This window comes from Chelonoidis abingdonii, chromosome 22 (genome assembly GCF_003597395.2).
Source record: "Chelonoidis abingdonii isolate Lonesome George chromosome 22, CheloAbing_2.0, whole genome shotgun sequence".
NCBI lineage: Eukaryota > Metazoa > Chordata > Testudines > Testudinidae > Chelonoidis > Chelonoidis abingdonii.
This window is the reverse complement of record NC_133790.1, coordinates 29,611,484-29,635,016: the sequence shown is the minus strand read 5'-3', so window position 1 is coordinate 29,635,016 and position 23,533 is coordinate 29,611,484. Positions and strand designations below refer to the sequence as shown.

The 23,533-nt window shown below is 54.7% G+C and overlaps 1 protein-coding gene across 1 annotated transcript in view; it reads left to right on the top strand.

Annotated features, from left to right (window-relative positions):
- Positions 1-23,533, top strand: part of LOC116817868 (2'-5'-oligoadenylate synthase 3-like) — a 209,185-nt gene that overhangs the window by 164,886 nt on the left and 20,766 nt on the right. Inside the window, 4 exon segments of the mRNA XM_075060095.1 lie at positions 14,366-15,938; positions 19,862-20,144; positions 20,945-21,111; positions 21,448-21,698. Of these exon segments, the coding sequence (XP_074916196.1) occupies positions 15,753-15,938; positions 19,862-20,144; positions 20,945-21,111; positions 21,448-21,698 (887 nt within the window). The 5' untranslated portion in view covers positions 14,366-15,752.

Here is a 23,533-nt window from a genome sequence, read left to right as displayed (position 1 = left end):
CCCCCGCCCCGTCTCAGGTGTCTGCCTGCACAGGTGGCAGGCGCTCTCCTCCGGCCTGTGCCGCCCTCTAGAGGCAGCTTTCGGTATCGCACCGCAGCACGGCTGCTTCCCGGCCCCGTGGGGACACGGCTGGGGGCGGATTACAGTGGGTCGTGCCGAGAGCGGCTGTGCGTGCGGTGGGGCGTGCCTGGGGGGCTTGGAAAGGGGCCCTGAGCTGTGGGAAGTCGACCGGCACAGGGAGCAGGAGCGGCAGGATTGTATCATTTTTGGTGGTGCTCAGTACGGGTCCAAGTCCCAGCCTACCCCCCATGGAAGCCGATATCTATATCTATATCTATATCATCTATATCTATATCTATATATAAAATAATGTAAAAATGGACTGGAAACAGTAAGCGTTTAACAGTTTCCCTATATTGCAGGGTGTGTGGGGGGGTGAGGGTTCTGGCTGGGGGTGCGGGCTCTGGGGTGGGGCTGGGGATGAGCAGTTTGGAATGTGGGAGGGGCTCAGGGCTAGGGCAGAGAGTTGGGGTGAGGGGGTGAGGGCTGCGGGGTGGGGCCAGGGATGAGGAGCTTGGGGTGCAGGCAGACTGCCCTGGGGCTGGGGCCAGAGAGGAGGACTCCCCTCAGCCCTCTCCCCGCCAGCAACAGCAAGCTCCGGAGAGCCCCTCCGCAGCACGCTCACCCCCACCACTGTCACTGCCTGTGCTCCTAGGGCCCCTCTCAGGTCCTGTCACTGCCTGTGCTCCTAGGGCCCCTCTCAGGTCGAGGGGGGTTACACTTCCCCGGAGCAAGAAATCCTCATTCAAAAACAAGAGTGACAAGAGTTCAGAGGGAAAACCAACAAACTTTTCCCCACCCTCAACTCCGGAGAGAGATTACGGGGGAGAGGGCAGGGAGGCTTCATGCTGCACCCCGAGAGAAGCCGCTCATGTGCAGAGGGGCAGCAGGAGGCTACACTGCACCCAGGGAGACAAAGGGGAAAGCAGCTGGCTCAGTGGGATGGGGGAGGAGGAGAAGTGGTGAAGTTGTTTGCAGGAGGAGACAGGAAAACAGCCTGAGTTTCTCCTCCCCCCACGAAGTGGAGATGGGGAGGAGGAAGCAAATGGGGGACAGCCACACAGAAGGGAAACTAACAAAAGAAAAGAAAAACACAGGAGAGGAAGGGACAGAAAAATCCCAAAGCAGCTGAGCAGCCACCTGGGGCTCCCTGAGCTGCTGCAGTCACTCACTAGCTTCTCTAAACCTCCACCCAAACGCCGCAGCCTGCCGCCGGCACTGCTCCTTTTGGTAGCTGGCCAGGGCAGCGGCTGGTGAGGGAGCACAGCGCGAAGCAGCAGGGCAACTGCCCAGGGCATAGGCAGGGACGCTTCGGGGGAGGCACATGGATCGCAGGAGAGACCCAGCCTCGCACATTGGTACAGCCAGGCCCCCGGGCCCTGAATTTGCTGGAGCACGGGCACCACAGGCCCATATAACTCGCTGCTGCTGCGGTCAGGACCAGGTCCCACCGTGCCAGGCACTGCATGCCAGACAGAGCACCTGCCTCGGGCAGTCTGCAGTCCCAGGGGACGGGGCAGCAGGAGGCTGAGGAAGGGATGGTCTAGTGGCCAGAGCATCAGCCTTAGGGTTGCCAACTTTCTAATGGCACAAAACTGAACACTCGTGTCCCACCCCTTGTCTGAGGACCCGACCCCTGCTCACTTCAGCCCCCTCCCCCCGTAAGGATAAGGCCTTCGTCTGCAGCCAAATTAACAGAGCAGCCGAGCAGCAGCTGTTAGCTGAGAAGCAAGAAGTCACAACCTCACATTCCATCTACATGACATTAAAACAATATAAGATCCAGCTGTTAAGAAGGAGACCCCATCCTAATGGCCCCACTATCACCAGATAAAGAAACAGATCCTAAGGTGGTTAAAAACCTTAGTTTGACAGCATCCGTCTGGCAAGAAATCACTTCTCAATAGCTGGGGTTGTGAAATCCTCATTTCTTTATTGTTTTGTCATTATGGTCCCCATCCCCTTGTTGTTTGTCTGTCTGGTTCTTTGATTGTTTCTGTCTGTTACATAATTCATTTTGCTGGGTGTAAATCAATGAAGGTGGTGGGGTCGGACTGGGTAGAGAATTGTTACACTATGTTAGGATTTGCTAGTAACATTGTAGTCAAATGATTGGTTAAGGCACAACTAAAAAGAACTCCAATTTCTCTATATAAACTGGGATCCAGAAAGAAGCTCTTTGAGAACCAACTCCAGCCCCCAGCCCCAAGAACAGAGCTGCCAGACCTCAGCACTCTGCCAATGCTGAGCGTGTGCAGCCTGGTTTGGGTGATTGTTAATGAATAGAGGTTTAGGGTATTACTCTCACTGGTAAAAGGTCCTGCACACCTGCAGAAATAGGATACACCCGGAAAGGGCATAGGTACTGCAATTGACCAGGTTAGTTACACCCTGGAGTCCTAGGGACTGGGAAAAGGTGGGTGCCCTAATGTGTGTAGGTAACCAATTTGGTGGCAAACGCCTGGGCAGCCTAAGGGCTTTTGGACTGAACTGATGGAGTCTAACCCGGTAAATAATAGCAGAGCGCCGGTGCCTTCTGTTGGGAAGGGTCGCTGCCTATGTGTCAGAATGACCCCCCCAGAGCAACAAGAGAGAAAGGGACTGAAGAAAAGGGACCAGGAGGGGTGGGGGCTTGTTCAGGAGCCCACCCTTCTTGCTAAATGATTAGTGGCACAAAGGGGCAGTTCAACGAGGAAAGCAGGATCGGACCCAGACAAGCAGGCAGGCGACAGATAAAGAGATTGGAAAACAGGCTGGGCACCCTGAGAGACAGAGTGACAAGAGTAAGGAAAGGCCAGTCACATCCCTGGGACAATGGTGATATCTGACCTGGGGAAGGCATCGTTCTGGGAGAAAGTGATTTAAGGAAAGAGAGTGAAAACTCTGCACAGACTGGAGGGAAAATATTAAAAAGGAAGTGTGATAGGAAGAGAATTCTTGGTTTCTTTGCAGCCTTTCTGAAGGGAAAATGGGCCCTTTTCCAAAGAAATGTCTGTAAATAATCCAGGCAAAGAGACAATCTGATTGAAATCATTTGACTATGGACAATTTAGTCAAATTTGCTAAAAGAACATAAAGAGTTTCTACTGGAACTCAAATGCCCCCAAATGTAATCTATGTACAGCTGTGTGAAAATTAAAGCAGTGTAAGGGATGTTAAGCAAGAGAGTATGTATACATCTCTTTGTGTATAAATATATTGTGTAAATAGGTGACGTGTTTATTTAAATAATACCACTCAAAATCCATTTGAATCTTTCATTCAAAGCTGCAAAACTGACTCGTGGCTGCAGCAGAGCAGTTAAACCCAGGAGGATGGGAAGAGATTCTGGATTTGTTTTTTGGTAAAAAAAATAGCAGATAAGAGCTGTAGTCAAAGAATAAGAAATTTTAAGAGACAGTGGGTGCCTCTCTGGAGCAACAGCAGGGGTGGGGTGCACAAAACAACAAAAAACCCATTAGGAACCCTGAACCCTGAGTGGTTCTGTGTAATCAGACTGTCACTTTTATAAGGGTACATGAAAACTCTGAGCACAGAATAAACAGCTACCCCTTATGTACACATTGATATGGCTAATGTTATAGAAGTTAAACTAGGGAAGGAACGTGCATTTCTCCCAGGACATGTGCAGTGTATATTGTAGAAGGAGTCAAAGAAATGCGAACAAAACATGCTACTTAATTAAAATTCTATTGTCTCCAAAGGGAGCCATAATGGGTTGTTTTTGCTTTTTCAGCTCGCTGGGTGTTTTGGAAGCAGGAGTTGAAAGTGGAAAGAACTCCAAACTCGGGTGGGAGTTTATTGTGTCCTTTTTAAGACAGAGTCTCTGAGCGGCTGATGCAAAGTGTCTGTGTGAATGCAAATGACCTAACTGATAAAGGAAGGAGAGAACTGCCCATAAATGGCAGCACCAAGGAGCTGCAGATACTGAACATACTTGGTCAGCAAACAAACTACCTGAAAGCAAAAGGCTCAAATTATAACCCTCCAGAGGAAGGTGGAAAAAACGTCAACCCTAAGAATTAGAGGGACAAGTTAATCCTAAGTAGAAAAAAAAATATTTGTATGTGTGTATGCACAGTGCTAAAATCTGAAGACAGGTACAAAAGGGGGCTGCTTATATGCATGACACCCCTACCTTTTAATTCACCAAACCCCCAAGGATATAACTCATTGTCACAGAGCGTGGGGAAGTCCAGGCCCTGCACCCCCCACTTCCTGCGATTCACTGGGACTCTCAGCCAGCCAGTAAAACAGAAGGTTTATTAGACGACAGGAACACAGTCCAAAACGGAGCTTGTAGGTACAAGCAGGACCCCTCAGTCAGGTCCCTCTGAGAGGCAAGGATCTTAGACCCCAGACTTGGGGTTCCCTGCCTCTTCCCAGCCAGCCCAAAACTGAAACTAAAAACCTCTCCAGCCAGGCCAAAACTGAAACTAAAAACCACTCCTTTGTCCAGCTTCCCAGGCAAAGGTGTTGACTCCCGCCTCCATTTCCCAGCTCAGGTTACAAGCTCAGGTCCTGTCCCTCACCTAAAGTCAACCCCTGCTCTTCCAGCCCCCATGCAGACAGTCCCTACTGCGTCACATCTATCTGCGCTTCGAGACTGAACTGAGAGGGGTCACTTTGACCAGTGACCTGGGGAAGTTCAGGGACCCCTCTCTGGGACAACGCGTCCGCTGTCAGGTTGGCACTTCCCTTCACATGGACCACGTCCATGTCATAATCCTGCAGGAGCAGGCTCCACCTCAGGAGCTTGGCGTTGGCTCCTTTCATCTGGTGCAGCCAGGTCAGGGGAGAGTGGTCGGTGTACACGGTGAAGTGTCGCCCAAAGAGATATGGCTCTAGCTTCTTAAGGGCCCACACCATGGCCAGGCATTCCTTCTCGATGGCCATGTAGTTCTGCTCCCAGGCTAGCAACTTCTTGCTCAGGTACACGATGGGGTGTCTCTCCCCCTTTTCATCCTCCTGCATTAACTCCTCCTCCAGTCCCGTGTTTGAGGTGTCAGTGAACACCATAAAGGGCTTGTCAAAGTCTGGGTTTGTCAGAACTGGGCAACTGACCAGAGCCTCCTTCAGTGCCCAGAGAGCCTCCTGGCACGCCTCAGTCCAGACCACCTTGTCTGGCTTCCCCTTCTTGCACAGCTCAGTGATAGGGGAAGCTATGGCGCTAAAGTGGGGCACGAACCTTTGATAGTACCCCGCCATCCCAATAAAGGCTTGGACCTGCTTTTTGGTTTGGGGAGCAGGCCAGTCTCTGATCACCTCCACTTCGACTGGTGCCGGATTTAGGCAGCTGCTCCCCACCTGATGGCCCAGGTAAAATACTTCAGCCATCCTCACCTTGCACTTCGCACCTTTTACGGTCAGCCCAGCCACCTGGAGTTGGTCCAGCACTTGTTTAACCAGGGACACGTGGTCCTCCCAGGTCTGGCTAAAGATACAGATGTCATCAATATACACCACAGCAAAACTCTCTATCCCCTGCAGTAGCTGATCCACCAGGCGCTGGAAGGTGGCTGGCACTCCCTTGAGGCCGAAAGGCAGGGTCAGAAACTCGTAGAGCTCTAGAGGGGTGATAAAGGCCGATTTCAGCCTGGCATCTGCATCCAGCAGCACATGCCAGTAGCCCTTGGTAAGATCCATGGTGGTGAGATACCAAGCGCCTCCCAGCTTGTCTAGGAGCTCATCAGGCCTGGGCATGGGGTAGGTATCGGATACAGTGATGGCATTGAGCTTTCATAGTCCACACAGAACCGGATCGACCCATCCCTTTTGGGGACCAGCACCACTGGCGAGGCCCAAGGGCTGGAAGATGGCTGGATCACCCCCAAAGCCAGCATGTCCCTGACCTCTTTTTCTAGGTCCTTGGCAGTTTTCCCGGTGACCCGAAAAGGAGAGCATCTTATAGGGGGATGTGACCTGGTCTCCACCCGGTGGACAGTCAAATTAGTGCATCCAGTCTGGTTGGAAAACAGCTGTCGATACAGATGCAGCAACCCTCTGATCTCAGCCTGCTGGGCCAGGATCAGCTGATCAGAGAGGGGAATTGCTTCCAGGGGGGAACCAACTTTTGTCCCAGGGAATAGATCTACTAAAGGGTCATCTCCCTGGTCCTCCCAATGTCCACACACAGCCAACACCACATTCCCCCTGTCATAATATGGCTTCAGCATATTGACATGGTACACCCGGCGGTGGTGCATCCGGTTCGACAGCTCAACCACATAGTTTACCTCATTTAGCTGCTTGACAACCTTGAAGGGACCTTCCCAGGCTGCCTGGAGTTTGCTTTTCCTCATGGGGATGAGAACCATCACCTGATCCCCAGTGGTGTAAGCGCCGACCTGCGCCATATGGTCATACCAGACTTTCTGCTTCCTCTGGGCTTGGGCCAGATTCTCCCTGGCCAGGCCCATGAGCTCAGCCAGTCTCTCTCAGAAGGTCAGGACATATTCCACCACTGACTCTCCATCAGAAGTGGCCTTCCCCTCCCATTCATCTCTCATCAGGTCTAGGGGTCCCCTCATCCACCTGCCATATAACAGTTTGAAAGGCAAAAACCCGGTAGATTCCTGGGGTACTTCCCTGTACGTGAAAATCAGGTGAGGTAAGTACTTGTCCCAGTCCTGCGGGTGCTGGTTCATAAAGGTTTTCAGCATCATCTTTAGCGTCCCGTTGAACCTCTCCACCAGCCCGTTGAATTGGGTGTGATATGCTGAGGCCCAGGTGTGCTGGACCTTACACTTCTCCCGCAAGCACCAGAGCAGGGCTGACATGAAGTTGGACCCTTGGTCTGTCAAGACTTCCTTGGGGAACCCTACTCGGCTGAAGATGGTCAGCAGCGCATCTGCCACAGTGTCTGCTTCAACGGAAACTAAGGGTAGCGGGTGGTGAAATCCACCACCACCAGAATGTGTTTCTTCCCCGACCAGGTCGTCTTACTGAGAAGTCCCACTATGTCCATAGCCAACTTCTGGAAATGTTCCTCTATGATGGGCAAAGATCTCAAAGCCGTTTTCCCCGTGTCCTGGGCCTTCCCCACCCTCTGGCAGGGGTCACAGGAGTGGCAATACTGTTGGACAGTAGTAAAGACCCCAGGCCAGTAAAAGTTCTATAGCAGCCTCTGCCTGGTGCATCGGATTCCTTGGTGCCCTGCAAGAGGCATGTCATGGGCCAGGTACAGTAGCCTGCGACTAAACTTCTGGGGGATCACCAGCTGCCTCCTGCTTCTCCATGATTCCACTTCCCCTGGGGGAGCCCATTCTCGGTATAGGAACCCCTTCTCCCACAGGAACCTCTCCTGGCAACCTCCTCCCATGGTCTATACTGCAATGAGGTCGGCCAGGTCCCTTAGCTTCTGCAAGGAGGGACCTTTCTGCAACTCAGCCTGAAACTCAGCAGCTGATGAAAGGATGGGGATTGGTTCCCTCTCACCTGCAGGCTCTGAAGCCTCAGCCTCCCTGAGCAGTGTCCCTGGGCACCCCCTCCCCTCCGGGGTAGGGTCCTGCACCTCAGGCAAGGTACCCTCCTCTTTGTCAGGGCGTAGTACCCCTCGTCAGCTCTGGCTACAGGTCACTACCAGGCCACCCTGGGGGTTGCCTGGCCAGTCCTCTAGGTCCCTCCTACATCAACACCTCAGTGGGCAAATGGTGGTGCACCCCCACTTCCTTGGGGCCCTCCTTGGCCCTCCATTTCAGATGAACCCTCGCCACGGGCACCTTGAATGGGGTCCCGCCCACTCCCATCAGAGTCAAGTAGGTGTTGGGCATCACCCCATCTGGAGCTACCACCTCAGGCCGGGCCAGCATCACCTCAGCGCCAGTGTCCCAGTATCCATTGACCTTCCTCCCATCCACCTCCAGGGGACCAAGGCACTCGCTCCACAGGGACAGCCCCGCTCCCACCCTGTAAACAGAACCTTGAGTCTGGAGCATCCAACCCCCAAGAAGAGATGGCCCGGGGCCCTTCTCTCTCCTGAGCATTTGATAAGCTGTCAGCCTCCCTTCGCTGGGAAGCCTGCCCCTCGTCCGACTGGGTCTCTACCAAGTTAACCCTCCGTGGGTTCGGTCTGTTCAGTCTGTCCTTGAGTTTGGGGCACTGGTACCATATGTGGCCTCTTTGGCCACAGTAATAGCAGCCCATGTCTTCTTGGTCCCCTCGAACCGGTTGGTTGTCCCTGACGCTGGGCATTCCCTTTGGGAGGGGGTTCTCCCTATTCCCCCTTTGGGAGGTCCCAGGATGACTCTCTCTCTGCATCACGGCAGGCCTGTTCCTTTGGGACTCCTCTCTGCCATTCCCTGACCAGCTTTTCACAAACTCATTGGCCAGCCGCCCTGCATGTTGCGGGTTCTCTGGCTTTTGGTCCCTCAACCACAGCCTCAGGTCGGGTGGGCACCCTCACACAGTTCCTCCAGTACCAGCAGTTTAACCAGGTCCCCCTTTGTCTGGGCTCCATCTGCCCACTTGCTGGCGTATCCCTCCATGCGGGCAGCTAGTTGCAGATATGAGACCTCAGGGGTTTTATCCTGACCCCGGAACCTTTCCCGATACATCTCAGGAGTCAGCCCAAACTCGCACAGCAGGGCCTGCTTGAATAGTTCGTAGTTCCCTTTCTCCACCCCTTCCAGTTGGTGGTACAATGCCACGGCCTTGGGGTTCAGTAAGGGGGTGAGAACCTGAAGCCTGTCCGCAGGATCTACCTGGTGCAGCTCGCAGGCTGTCTCAAAGGCATCCAGGAAGTCATCCATGTCCTCCCTCTCCTTATACTGGGTCAGGATGCACTTATCAAAGCTTTGTGCAGTCCTGGGTCCCCCCTCACTCACCACAGCTGGGGGCCCACTGCCCCTCAGCCTGGCCAGTTCCAGCTCATGCTGACGCTGTCGTTCTTCATGCTCCCTCTGTCCCTTTCTCTCCTCCAGCTCCCGCTGCCTTTGTCCCTCTTCATGCTCCCTCTGTCTCTCTTTCTCGTCCCGGTCATGTTGCCTCTGTTTCTCACGATCCTCCATCTCTCTCATTTTTATCTCTCTCTCCCATTTCAACCGCTTCTGCTCCACAGATGCTGAGTGTCGCTGGGAGGATCCCCTGCTGGCGGGTGAGCTTTGCCGGGAGGATCCCCTGCTAGCCGGGGGTGCCACGGTGCCCTCAGTATTTGCTGGGGGGTGGTGAGGGCTCCGGTGGGGGTGCAGACTCTGGAGTGGAGCAGGCAGTTGTGGGGCTGGAGAGGGTTTGGGGTATGGGGTCATGGCGGCACTTACCATGGCTCCCGGGAAGTGGCCGCCAGGGCCCTGCAGCCCCTAGACACTTGGGTGGCCAGGGAGGCCCCATGCGCTGCCTTCTCACACACAGGCGCTGCCCCCACAGCTCCCATTTGTTGCAGTTCCCAGCCAATGGGAGCTGCGGAGCCAGCCCTCAGTGCATGGAGCCTCTAGGGGCTGCAGGGACCTGGCAGCTGCTTCTGGTAGCCATGTGGAGCCCCAGGCCTCCCTGACTGGATGTTTAATGGCCTAGCCAGTGGTGCCGCCTGGAGCCGCCAGGTCCCTGGGCTTGGGTTGACTGGGCTTTCTGGTTGAAAACTGGATGTCTGGCAACCGTAATCAGCATGGGCACTTAGCTCTGCCTCTGGCTTCGGGTGACCTGAGAGGAGGCTGCTTGTGCCCCCGGTCTGGGTGCTGATGCCCACTGGCAGAGCTGGCTTGAGGCTTTGCCTGCAACAGCAGCTGTTTGTTGCTGGTAATGTCTGAGAGGGCAGCGAGAAGTGCCACAGGAACGCCTGTGAGGGTAAAGCACATTGGGAGCCTCCGATGGACATGGGCAGCATTGTGATTTGGGCTGTAGCAGCAGGTGTTGCAGGCAGCAGGGGTTGAACCTGTGACCTTGGAATCGAAAAGCTCAAGGTGCTACTGCCCAGCTGTTAGGCAAGGTGACAGCAGCCTCCTCAGCCTCAGGATGTGGAGCTCCACTGCTCAGCTGCCTCACTGCCATTAACTCAGCCCCCAGCCCCACATGGGTTAGGAATCGGTGACCTGGTTTGGCAACTGTGGAAACTGAGGCACAAGGCAGTGGGGCTCACACAGCAAGGCAGTGTCAGGGTGAGGGATGGAAACCAGTCTCCTCCTGGGCCCCCAGCCTGTGCCCGGCCTGCTGCATCTTGTGTCTTACAGTGATGCCCAGCTGGGAGGTGGCAGCACAATTTGCAACTTGATCCTGATGAAGCTGGGGGTTGGGTTGCAGGTCCAGTGGGGGCTCAGATGGGGCTTTGCATAAACTGAGAACTAGTCACCGGCCCAGGGCAGCAGCACCCGGCACAAGCCATGTTCAAAGGGCAGCCAGCGACTCGCTCTGCGGAGGCTGCTCTCCCTGCATCAAGAAAACAGAGTCAGCGGGGGAGCAAAAGCAAAACTGCTGCTGCCCTGTTCCCTGGAGCCGAAGGCCCAGTGAGGAGCTGCCAGGGCGACTGCTATTAGTTAGCCCCTAGTGGGGCAGCTTAACCCCCTGGGCGCTTGCAGATTGATCAGCCTGGGAGTCAAGGCGTCAGCAGCCACTGGCTCCCCGAATTTCAGCTCCCCAAGGTCTCAGGACAGTGAGAGTCCCCCTCCACCCGGGACCCAGCTTTTCCAGCTAATGCCATCTGAGTGACTTGGGGCTGGGGGTTAGCAGACCCAGGCTCCGTTGCACAGAGTCACCTCTTCAGGCAGGCCCGAGAATGTAGGGTCATTTAAACAGAAGAAGAGATGGTGCCAAGGCCTGGGTGTGCTGCATTTCCCCAAGAGGGTCCCTGGAACCGAAATGCCGTGGCACCAAGCCTTGTACGAAGAGGGTCTGGGGGTGCATGTCAGCGCCCTGCACCCTCCACAACAAGGGGCTGGCAGCCCAAGCCTGGCACCCCTGGGAAGCAGGAAATACACGTGACAAACCAGGATGTAAAGGAGAAAGCCAGGACGTGCCTCCCCCTCCCCCACCCTTCGCTCTGCCCCCTTTGAGCGAAACCTAAACCTCTGCAAAAGAGGAAAGGCAGGGCCAAGGAACTGCCCCCCAAACGTACATCTGGGAGAGAGCTCACCCTCGGCCTGCTAAATCCAGGCAGGAGGTGTCACCCTGCATCATCACTGGGGAAAAGCTGGGGGTTAGCTAGCACTGCCTGACCCCATTGCATGCTGTGGGGCCGAGCTCACAGTACAGGGGGATGCAGCTTGCTCCACCACGCTGCTGGCCAGCTCCACGGGCGGCATGGAGGGGGGTGGGTCCGAGCGGTGCTCTCTGGGGAGTGCTCCCCTGAGCTCTGGGGGCTACGGTCCCACCTGGCCATTCACAGGCACCTCCGCCCTGCGCTGCACCCCACAGCCTGGCCCGTGTCTCTGATTTATGTAAAGGCTGTGGGACAGCACCTGGGGGACACGCAGAATATCGCTGTGATGGGATGCGCCAGGCTTCTGCCCCGCCAACAAGTCTTGGCCCCGGAGTGAGACGGGCCGGGCCAGTCAGGAACCACCAGGGAAGGGGAGGATTTGGGGGAGAGAGGGGAGAGGTGCTTGCCACGGCCTCGAGCCCTGCGCCTGACACTTGCCTTTTATGTTTAAAGGAGCCAACACTCAAATTTGGAGGTTCTTCTTTAACCCCTGAAAGACATGCTGAGTTTATGGCACGACTTGCCCTGCTCTGGGCAGACTGCCACCGCTTGTACACAGAGGCAGGAGCGTCTGTAGCACCCTGCTCTGACAGCAGGGGGTGACAATCACAGACCTGAGCAGGAGGAGAGCCAGGATGTCCATCCGTCCCTGGAGGGAGGTGGGCTGCAAAACAGATGCCAGCGGTTTTCACATGTCAGGGGTTAGCTGATTCCCAAGAACTGCCCAGTGCTGTGGTGCAGAGGGCCCTACAGCCGGCCCGAGTCCCTACAGCCGGCCTGGATCCCTACAGCCTGCTCTGGATCCCTACAGCTGGCCCGAGTCCCTACAGATGGCCCTGGGTCCCTAAGGTCTGCTCTGGATCCCTACAGCCTGCTCTGGATCCCTACAGCCGGCCCAAGTCCCTACAGCCGGCCCGGATCCCTACAACTGGCCTGGGTCCTTATAGCCTGCTCTGGATCCCTACAGCTGGCCCGAGTCCCTACAGATGGCCCTGGGTCCCTATGGTCTGCTCTGGATCCCTACAGCCTGCTCTGGATCTCTACAGCTGGCCTGAGTCCCTACAGCTGGCCCTGGGTCCCTACAGCCTGCTCTGGATCCCTACAGCTGACCCGAGTCCCTACAGCCTGCTCTGGATCCCTACAGCTGACCCGAGTCCCTACAGCCTGATCTGGGTCCCTACAGCTGGCTCTGGATTCCTACAGACGGCCCGGGTCTCTACAGCCTGCTCTGGGTCCCTACAGCTGACCTGAGTCCCTACAGCTGGCTCTGGGTCCCTACAGCTGGCTCTGGGTCCCTACAGCCAGCCCAGGTCCCTACAGCCTGCTCTGGGTCCCTACAGCCAGCCCAAGTCCCTACAGCCTGCTCTGGGTCCCTACAGCTGACCTGAGTCCCTACAGCTGGCTCTGGATCTCTACAGATGGCCCCGGTCTCTACAGCCTGCTCTGGGTCCCTACAGCTGACCTGAGTCCCTACAGCCGGTTCTGGGTCCCTACAGGTGACTCTGGGTCCCTACAGCCGGCCCGGGTCCCTACAGCCAGCTCTGGGTCCCTACAGCCAGCTCTGGGCCCAGCCTCAGTCCAGGCTGGAGAAAGGTTTTGGTTTACTCTCCACACTAGCTATTGGAAGGGGTTCACGAGGCCTCTCGAGGGGTTATGGGGAACTTGGCACTTTCAAGCGTAGAAGGAAAAGCCTCTTGACCCACAGTGAGCTGGCGCTGTTGCCCATCCAGCTGAACTGGGTTCCACTGGCAAAGGGCATCACCCCGCAGAGCCCAGAACACATGGGTGAGCCATTTCCTGGGGTACAGTCACCATGGCCAGTTTGCAGGGCGTGAGGTGGTCTGAGCAGCCTGGGGGTCCAGTGTCATCCCGGCCCTTGTTGCAGACACTTGGCAAGTTCAGGCCCTGTTAGATATGCAGCCATGGTAGGAGGTCGGTGCTGCTCCCTGCCTTTGTCTGTCAATGGGGCAAAGGGCTTCATACAATTTAATAACATAAAATACAGCCTGGGAGTTTGGGAGAACAGGATCTGTCAGGCTGGGGTGCAGTGACAGTGAGGTCAGGGATGTCTCTGGGGCTGGAGTGCAGTGACAGTCAGTGGGGCAGGGGATCTCTCAGGCTGGGGTGCAGTGACAGTAGGGCTGGGGGATCTCTCAGGCTGGGGTGTGGTGACAATGGGGCCAGGGTGTTTCTGGAGCTGGGGTGCAGTGACAGTCAGTGGAGCCAGGGGGTCCCTCAGGCTGGGGTGCAGTGACAGTCAGTGGGGCAGGGGGTCTCTCAGGCTGGAGTGCAGTGACAGTCAGTGGGTCAGGGGAGTCTCTCAGGTTGGGTGCAGTGACAGTGGGGCCGGGGGTCTCTCAGGTTGGGGTACAATGACAGTGGGGCCAGGGGTGTCTCTAGGGCTGGGGTGCAGTGACAATTAGTGGGGCTGGGGGTCTTTTGGACTGGGGTGCAGAGACAGTGGGGCTGGGGTCTCTCTGGAGCTGGGGTGCATCTACAGTGGGGCTGGGGTCTCTCTGGGGCTGAGGTGCAGTGACAGCGGGGCTGGGGGTCTCTCAGGCTGGGGTGCAGTGACAGTGGGGCTGGGGGTCTCTCTGGCGCTGGCCAGCTGTACAAGTCAGCACCTGGTCCCAGCTCCCAGCTGTTTCCTGGGGCTGGGACACCCCCCCGGCTGGAGCGTGGCTTTGACCAGCTGGAACAGGGCATTTTCTTGCCCAGCTGAACATGCTGCTGGGCCCCAGCCACCGTGGCTCTGCTATGCTCCTCTGCGACGTTATGAGTGTAAAATAATGTTTCATTGAAAGGTGACAGGGCCAGAAAGAGTTAAGGACTCAGACTCACCTGACCCATGGGTGAACTGTAGAAACTGGTTAGGAAGATCTGTAAATGAATAGAGCTTTGAAATGCAAGTCTGCATTGTTAGAGATCAAAGGGGAGATGTTTGCTCAGGGCTTGGGATGTAAGCAAACAAGTCTTGTCTATTGCTATAACTTTAATGCAAAGATCAAAAAAGAAGGATTAACATTTATGATGACACTTGTGTGAGATAGAATTATTGTCTCTATGTCTTTTTGAAGGTTGTGGTAACCTGTATCTGAACTGTTTAATGGCTAAATTGCCCTGTGCTAATTGCCAGGCTGTTTGGGAGAAGGAGAGTTAAGCCTATTGTTTTCTCAGGCCGAAAGGCTGCAGGAAATGTATAAGAAGCCTGGGACATGATCCTACTTCATCTCAGATCTGCTTTGGGTTTCAAGAGGGGGAAACCTTAAGCCACAAGGATTGAGATCCCCAGTCATTCGCTGGAGCCACCCTGAATATGGACATTGGACTGTAACCTATGGACTATTTCTAAAAGGACTTTTGGAAACTACAAGCTCATCTCTGCTGTGCATCTGAACCTCAAGAATTGAATTCAAGTCTGTCTGTATATTAATCTTTTAACCAACACTCTTTCTTTTCTTTTTTAATAAATTTTAGCTTAGTTTAGTTAATAAGAATTGGCTAATAGTGTGTATTTTGGGTAAGATCTAAGTTATAATTGGACCTGGGTGTGTGGCTGATCCTTTGGGACTGGAAGAACCTTTTCTTTTCTATGATGAAATAAGATTTTCAGTTAATCATTATCATATCTGACAGGTGTGTCTGAATGGAGGCCTGAGGCTGGGCACTTTAAGGGAACTGTGTTGTTTGCACTGCTGAGTAACCAGTGAGGTATTACAGAAGCTGTTTTGTGCTGGCTTGGTAAACCTAAGTATTGAAATAACCACCAGCTTCTGGGGTTTGTCTGCCCCGTTCTGTTTACAGTTCACTCTAACTGAGTGACCTCAGCTGGCTCCTACGGGAAGCACCGTCACATCCTCCTCGGGCTGCTCAGCCTCCGTGGCCCACTGCCCAGGACTCCCCAGCAGCTGCCTGCAGCTCACAGAACCGAGCCCCTGGAGATGATCTGGAAAAGGCTTAACAATGAAATGACATGAGTCCAGGCTCCTCTAGCGCTCTGAGGTGGCACAGGCCTCGGACTCTTGCCCTTGCCCTGGGGGTCACGCCCTGGGGGGTCGCACCCTGGCTCCATGCTGTCAAACACAGGGCACCTGTTGGCTTCCATGGGGCACGGATGGAACTGCTGGAGGTTTAGCTGAGTGAGGACAGGATCTAGCCCACCACGGACAAGCCAGACCGTGTCCTGTGTGACCAGGGCCCAGTCACGGGGGGGAAAGGGTCATTCACAGGATTTGGCTTGGAGAGGTTCACTAAGAGATGGGGCTTCTCCCCTAGGCACGTTTAAGGCCACATTGCCTTGCGTTATCTGCCTCCTGAGAGCAGCCAGTCTGCACTGAGCTGCAGTGGGAAATGAAACCGACCGGGGAGCCAGAAAAACAAAAGCAGGGCGTGCCAGGGCAAAGAGCCAGCTGGAGCTGCCGTGCAGCGACGAGGCCCTGCAAACACCTGCATCTGGGGCCACACCGACACTGCCCTCCCCACTGCCCCTGCAGTAGCCAGAGGCTGCAGCCCAGGCTCCCCCAAGGGCTCTAAAGCAGCGTGGGTCCGGGCTAGGCTGGGGCCGATGGCTCTGGATCTTTACCGGACGCCGGCTCAGAAGCTGGATAAGTTCATTTTCGATGTTCTGCAGCCCGACAGCACATTCCTGCGCCAGGCTGGCCAAGCCATCAACACGATCTGTGAGTTCCTGAAAAAAAACTGCTTCGCCGACTGCCCCCCGCCCCGCATCAAGGTGCTGAAGGTTGTGAAGGTGAGTGGTGGAGCCTGTCCCAGCTGCTCCTGTCATGACCGCTGGGGGACGGTGCATCGGGCGGCTGCTTCGCACAGGGGGCAGGGCAATGCCAGGCAGGGGTGACCTGTCCTGAGTGGCAAGGCTCAAGGATCCCTGCTGTTCTGTGTGCACGTCTGGGATGCAGGCGAGGGACAAGCCACCCAGCCACCAGGCTAGCTCGGTCCTTTCCTTCAGACACCGCAGAGTGAGGCCAGGGCGTGGGGCTCAGGGACTGACCTTTGGCATAGGCAGCGAGTTATATGGGCCCATGGTGCCCGGGCTCCACCAATGTTTGGGCTTAAATTTTCATAGGATGGACTGGGGCAACCGCCCTGGGTCCTGCGCTTTGGGGAGCTCTGTGCTTCAGGGAGACACGGGGTCCAGGGCGGCTTGGGGGGTTAGCGGGGTTCTTGCATCGGCAGCAGCAAGTGACCCAACCCGCCCTGCTCTGCTCCGCCTTGCCTCTTCCCACTCCTGCTCCGCCCCCTCCCTGCCACTATTCCACCTCTTTCCCCCAAGCCCTCGCCCCGTCTCTTTCCTGCTTCCACCTCCTCCCCCAAGCGATGCCAGGAGCCGGCAGGGCAAGTGGGGGCCAGGTCACTCACTGCTGCCAGTGCCAGGCTGCCCTGGACCCCTCATCTCCCCAAAGCACAGAGCCCCACAGAGTGGACAGGATGGTTCTGCTTGGACCTGTTCTGGGCACCACCAAAATTATACAAATTTGGCACCCATGGCCTTTGGGGCCCCAGGGGCAGGGAACAATCTACAGTCAAGGTGGCGAATGGGCCAGGGTGCGTCTGGGCAGGGTGCTCCGGAGACCCCTTGGATGCACTGACCACACCAGGGATGCCGAGGAGGGATCGCTGCCAGAGCATGTGCAGCAAGGAGCAGAGTGTTATGTGGTTACATGGCAAGGAGCGGGCCAGGCTGAGCACCAGGATGGGCCCTCCAGCTGCTGAGAGCAGTATGACCGTGCTGAAGGGAAGGGCAGCCCTCACCTGTCAGCCCACATGCCTGGGAGCCACCTCCCCTGCCAAGAGCACAGGGTGGGGGGAGAGGGAGGGACCAGCAGCCAGGCTTGCCCAGGTGGGAGAGAGCTGGTGGGGACCTCGTTGAGGCTGGAGCAAGGAGCAGTGAAGGAGGGTTCTGTGGCCAGAATCTCTGGGAAGAAGATGGGGAAGTGGGTGATGAGGAAGCACATAAGGGGGTAGGGTGGCATCTGCATCATAGATACCGTTACCTGCTTTAGTGCTAGTGACAGTCCAAAGGAACAGGACCTGGGGTGCACATGGAGCTGTGATCTGTTCCAAGGCAGGTACTGTGCATTCTGCTACAGTCAAAATCAGATGAAGGCACAGGGGGAGAAGCTCCTTGAACATCTCTTTAGAATGTGTAGAAAGAGTTGCTTTATCATGGGGGTTTTTGGTCAGGGTCGGGGGGCACATGCTGCAGGGCTCATGCTGCCATGGGAAAAACATCCTTGAAGTTTCTAATCATTATAGCTGAGAAATTTCTAATGCAAAAAGCCTCACAGTCAGCTCAGGGGAATTCTATATTACACTTCATTCTGAAGAATAAAGATGAATTATCACTGAACTAAAACCTGATGGCTACCTAGGTGCAAGTGATCATGATCAAATTTAATTTGCTCTGTGCAAACAAAAGATAGTCCCAACCAGCATAAAGACTTGGTGCTTTAAGAAGGCCAGATACCTAGAGCTGAAAACAGTCCTGAGCAAAATTGAAGAGGAGGAAAAACAAACATAAAAATATGAATGATAATTAGGTGCTGTTCAAGGATGCTTTATTACATGCCCAGGGGATCTGCAATTATATACAAAGCCTTCTTCGGTTAAAAAACCATCATGGTTGAGAGGGAAGGTGGAAGGACCAATTAATTATATATATAATATATATAAAAAAATAGCAATGCGTACAAACTTGTAGTTAGGAATTGCAGACAATAGATAAGAGAAGCTAAAGGTATCAGTGAAAACTCTATGGCCAATAGGGTTAAGGACAATGAGACGGAATTCTTTAAATATTTCAGAAATAAACCAAATCCTAGCATATGGCATAGGTCCAATACTAGATAAAGACAGTAAAGCTGTTAGTCATGATGCCTGACATCAGTCCCAGACAAAATCAAGGAAAGATTGGTATGGAGCACAATCAATAAGGAATTAAGGAATGGCAGAATACATAATGCCAGTCAATATGATTTTATGGCCAACGGATCTTGTGAAATAAATCATGGCTAGATCCACAAAGAGATTTAGGCATCTCACTGCTGCTTTAGGCACCTAAATACAAAATTTAGATCCTCAAAACTGCTGCTGAGCTACTGCCTAATCCTGTAGGTACCTACATTCCCAGGAGGGATTGTGAGAGCCTCACCCCAGAATACCCTTCCCTATAGCCAGTGATTTTGGCTCCCAGTGGGAGCCTGCAAGGCCCTGCCCTGAAATAAGCAGAGTGGGGATCTGAAACAGGCTCTCCCACTCTGGGAGTGTGCTCCTCCTCCAGCTGTGTTTTTAGTGGGATCCATTCTCAGGTGCCTGGCTCTCCCCATGCATTGCACCGGGAGGCTGGGTGCCTGATTCCAGGCTGTGGATTCCACTAAGTGGTGGAGCACCTGAAGTTAGGCTTTGCAGTGCTGGGCGTAGTTCTCCTCCATGGATCTGGCCCAGGGGTTAGGGTGCTCACCTGGGAGAGGTGTGGACATAATGTGGACTTTGACTCCTGGCAGGCATTTGCCTTGGTCCCATATGACACTGGGAGTAAAAAATCAGCACTGTGCAAAATCACTGTAACCGCTATTGAATCCGTTCAAAGCTCTCCTACTGAGAGGTTTGCAAAAGCAAGTGTAAACGGGGAGTTGTCATCCAATGGTGTATTTTTAGTAGGCTCTGCAGCGATCTGCTCTTGACTCAGTGCTGCTCCATATCTTTATCAGTGATCTGGAAGTAACTATAAAATCACTGCCGGTAAGATTTGCATATGACACAAAGACTGGTGCCGTGGTGAATAGTGATGGGGACCGGTCAGTTACACAGAGCGATCTGGCTCCCTTGGTAATTTGGGCTCATTGGAACATCACTACAGCGACATGCAAGGTCATACACCTGGGAATGAAGACAGCAGGTCACGTGTTCAGAGCAGGGAACTGGATCGTGGACATTAGCGACTGACCAGTACTCAGGAGTCATTGGGGAAGGCAGCTAAACATCAGCTCCCAGTGCAAGGCTTCTGTGACCCTTGGTCATTTGCAGAAATACGGCTGTGGATGCGGTCGGAACAGGGTGCTGGTATTTTGACTTTGGGTACAGCATTGGCATGACCATTCCTGGATCCTGCTCACACTTTGGATGCTGAAAAAACTGGAAAGGGTTCAGAGAATAGCCAAGGAATGATCTGAGGTTTGGCAAACCTGCCTTTACCCTGTTTGGCCTAAGTTCCCTTTCTTTAGCTGAGCTAAGAGATGGGTAGGAGGAGATGTGATCATGGGCTGCACATACCTCCCTGGGAAGAGATTTCTTATAGCAGACGGCTCTTTAATCTAGCAGAAAAAGGCAGAACCAGACCCAGTGGCTGAAAGCTGCAGCTGGATAAATTTGGACTAGAAAGAAGATACCATTTTTTTAATGGGGGGTGGGGGGGAGGTGTCGTTAACCAAAGAGACAGCTTAGTTTAGGACATGGTGGCTTCTCCGTCACTTGAAGTCTTTCAGTCAAGACTGGGTGTGTCTAACAGGGCTGCGTAGCTCAGCCAGACGTGATGGTGATGGGCTGGATGCAGGAGTCCCCGGGTGGAGGTCTGTGGCTGTGTTCTGTGGCTCTGCAGGAGGGGTAGGGGAGGCAGGCCCAGCAGGTGACGTGGGACTAACTCCCCTCTCCCGGCAGGGTGGGTCCTTGGGCAAAGGCACGTCCCTGAAAGATAGTTCCGATGCTGACCTCTTGGTGTTCCTCAACTGCTTCAAAGGGTACGGCGATCAGGAGACGAACCGGGCAGGGATCATCAAGGAGATCAAGAGGATGCTGGAAAAGTGCCAGCAGGAAAAGCACTTTGAGGTGTTCATTGAGCAGTCCCGGTGGCCGAACCCCCGTGTGCTGAGCTTCAAGATGAGTTCTGAGACGCTCGATGAATCCATAGAGATTGACGTCCTGCCAGCTTACAACGCCCTGTGTATGTCCTGCTGCCCCTACTCTGCCAGGGTCAGGGACACGGGGCTCTGAAGGCTGCCTGCTCTCTGACCATCTCCAAAGGCCAGGGATTCTCCTTGGGGGGAGAGTCTGGGCCCTGAGCCCTGGAGAGCTGTGTTTGCTGGGTCCCTGGTGTCACAGTCTCTCCACAGATCCCTAGATCTTTGCTATTCCACTCCTTGCAATGTACAACATCCGGAAACAGGTGTGCAAGGGAATAAAAATGTGACTGCTTTTGGAGGGACACTTTGTGTGCCTCCCATGGCCAGAGGAGCTGGCTCTCCATCCCACACCCCTGCAGCCTCTTGGGCCAGAGGAGCTGGCTTCTCCCCACTGTGGCCAATAGAGCTGCCCCCTCCACCCCCCACACACCCTACCTCGTGACCCTAGGGCCGGTGGAGCTTGCTCTCCCTGCCCCGGAAGAGTTCTATACTCCTGCTGACTGGGGGAGCCTGTGCCTCTGCTTGCTCCCCTGCACATACCCCCACCCTGAAATAAATGCAGATGCCCTCCCCCAGGCTCTGTGCCCGCTCCCAGCAGCTGAGATGTCACGTGAACTCCTTCAGGGGTTGGACGGACACTCGTGCCGCACCAGGTGGCATGAGAGATAGTGGCAGACCAGGCCTCTGCCCCCCCCCCAGCCCCCCTGGTCCTGCTAAATAGCCCCAGGTGTGGTCCCCCTGCGTTACCAGGGTCCAGGTTTGCACTGCAGGTGCCATGCTGAGGTTAAACAGAGATGGAGCCCAGCCTGGCATGCACCTGTGTGTTTATATTCCCTGCCAGCCTCGGGTGCCAAGCCTATGTCCCAGGTGTACGAGGAGTTGATCCAGAGCTGCTCCCGGGGGGGTGAGTTCTCCACCTGCTTCACCGAGCTGCAGCGGGATTTCGTGGTGGATCGCCGCACCAAAGTGAAAAGCCTGATCCGCCTGGTGAAATACTGGTACAAGCAGGTACAGCAGCCAGGCCAGGCTTCCCAGAGCCCCTGGGGTGGAGGTGGGAGTCGCGCTTTCCCCTTCCAGCACCTTCCTGACTGGCACAGCAAAGCCCCTTCACTAAATGCTTTTCCTTCAGAGTCTGAGACGGGTGAATGGTGCCCGGACGGAGCTGGCACTGGCAGGGCACTGTGGTGAGGAAGCTGACTGTGCCCGAGCCCTGGCTGGCACTGACAGGGCCCAGCTGCAGGGAGCTTCCCCTGCCCCAGGCCTGGTGCCCTTTGCTGTGTGGATTTTGGGGCACGAACTGGGCATTGAATCAAGGCTTATCTCAGTTTCTCTTGTCCATGACAGCATGTCCGTCCATATAAAAAGTACCTAGGAGAGGGGGAGTCCCTGCCCCCCCAGTACGCGCTGGAGCTCCTGTCTGTCTACGCCTGGGAGCAGGGCAGCAAGGATCGGGCCTTCAACATGGCCGAGGGCTTCCGGACGGTGCTGGAGCTGATCCAGCAGTACAAGCATCTCTGTGTCTATTGGACCATCAACTACAACTTTGCGGATGATGTCCTGGCAGGGTTCCTGCACCATCAACTCCAGAAAGCCAGGTCAGCTTCCCTCCCAGCCCGATGGTTTCCCTCCACATCCTGCCCCATGGCTATTCCCATCCGCCCTGCTCCTGCTCCGGGGGCGGTCCTGTCCAGGTCTGCACTGGGAGGGGCCGGTGGGACCATGAACCCACCTGCACAGTGTGTGGACATGATTAGCATGCTCAGGGCTCAGTCCAGGCAGCGCAGGGTGGGAGATGCAGCCTGGTGCTCCCACGTCCAGGCTGCTGGCTCCAGTTCGGGGTAGGTGCTACAGGCGAGCCGTGCAGCCCCAGGCACAGGGAGGGGCTGACACTGACTTCTCCTGGGTCACCTGCATCTCGACTCCCACCCCTGCCAGGAAAGGCTGGGCTGAGCCCCAGGTGCCAGGCTCAGGGCCGACTCTAGGCACTAGCATTCCAGACATGTGCTTGAGGAGGCATTTCTCAAGGAGTTGCACTCCGGCTTTTTATTATTTTTTTTCCTTCGGTGGAAGCACTCCAGTTTGAGGTGGCAAAAATCAGGGGCTGGCCCCCACATCAGGAGATGGGGTGTGTTTGTTTCCTCATTTTGATAGCCCCACAGGCAGCCCCGGCAGCCCCATCCATGCACCGTGAGCCACTCATGATGGGCTCGGCTACAGGAGCTCTCGCGACGAGACCCACTCATGACCGAATGACACAGATTTGTAGCCAGTGCTGCCTGATGGTGCGGGGAGCTTGCAGCTCCTCCCCAGAGCAAAACCTTCCAGGCAATTCATGCTGTAACCCCAGCTCCACAGCTGTCCATCCCCCCAGTCCTGCAGCTGCCCCCCCGCCCCCAGAAATTCAGCCTGGCTTTTACCTGCGGCTCGTCTGACCCCAGCACAGCCAGTCTCAGGAGATCAAAACTCCTGAGTTAGATCCCAAAAAATCATGATTTTTTTTTTTTTTAAAAAGATGCTACTGTGATTTTCGATCTGTCTTCTGAGTGTCGCCCTTGGCCTGCCCCCCCTCCCCATGTGGGTCTGTAGAGAGGTTAGCCGGGCCTTGCCTCTCTCTGGGGTGGCAGGGACCCCCACCACCTCACTACATTCGGGAAGAGCTCTAGCAGGGTCTAGTCTTCCTCCGCGGCCTTTGTGAGGGCAGAAACGACACAGCTAGTCGGCAGCTACCATAGCTTTCCTACTCCGATTTGAACCTTAGCGTTCATAACCTGAGCAGCTAGCATGAACCCCTCTAAGCTTAATTACCAGCTTAGATTTGATCTCGCTGCCACCAGCCAAGAATTTCCAGTGTCTTGGCTCACTCTGGTCTCCCCAAACCCTTCCCTGGGGAACCCCAAGACTCAGAGCTCTGAGTTTTACCACAAAGGGAAATAAAAGCCTTCCCCCCACCTCTCACCCAAATTTCCTCCTTGGCTAACTGAGAGTTACTGCTGCAACCTCTTTACATCACAATACCAGAAGCATGTCTTTCTCTTCCACAAGAGACAAGCCAAAGACCAAGGAACAGAAAGACATCTACTCTCTTCCCCTTAGCTTCTCCCGCCCTGGGACACTAGGAGATAAACATCAGAGGGAGCTTTCCCCTCCCCCCTGTCTTCCTTTCTCCCACCACTCCTGTGTGGCAACTAGAAAAAATCAACAGGTCTTAAAAGCAAAATTCGTAAATAAAAAAGAAAGAAAAATTAAAGAAACAGTTCTCTGTATCTAGCATGTTGTACTGCTACAGGCTTCTCACCCTATATAGAAAATATGAATAAACAATAGAAAAGCGGTAAACCGGCCTTACCCCAAACAATACAATACAAGTACTGTTTGCCAATACCATAACAAGACATCCACCGACCAGAATACCACAGCTCGCACAATAACA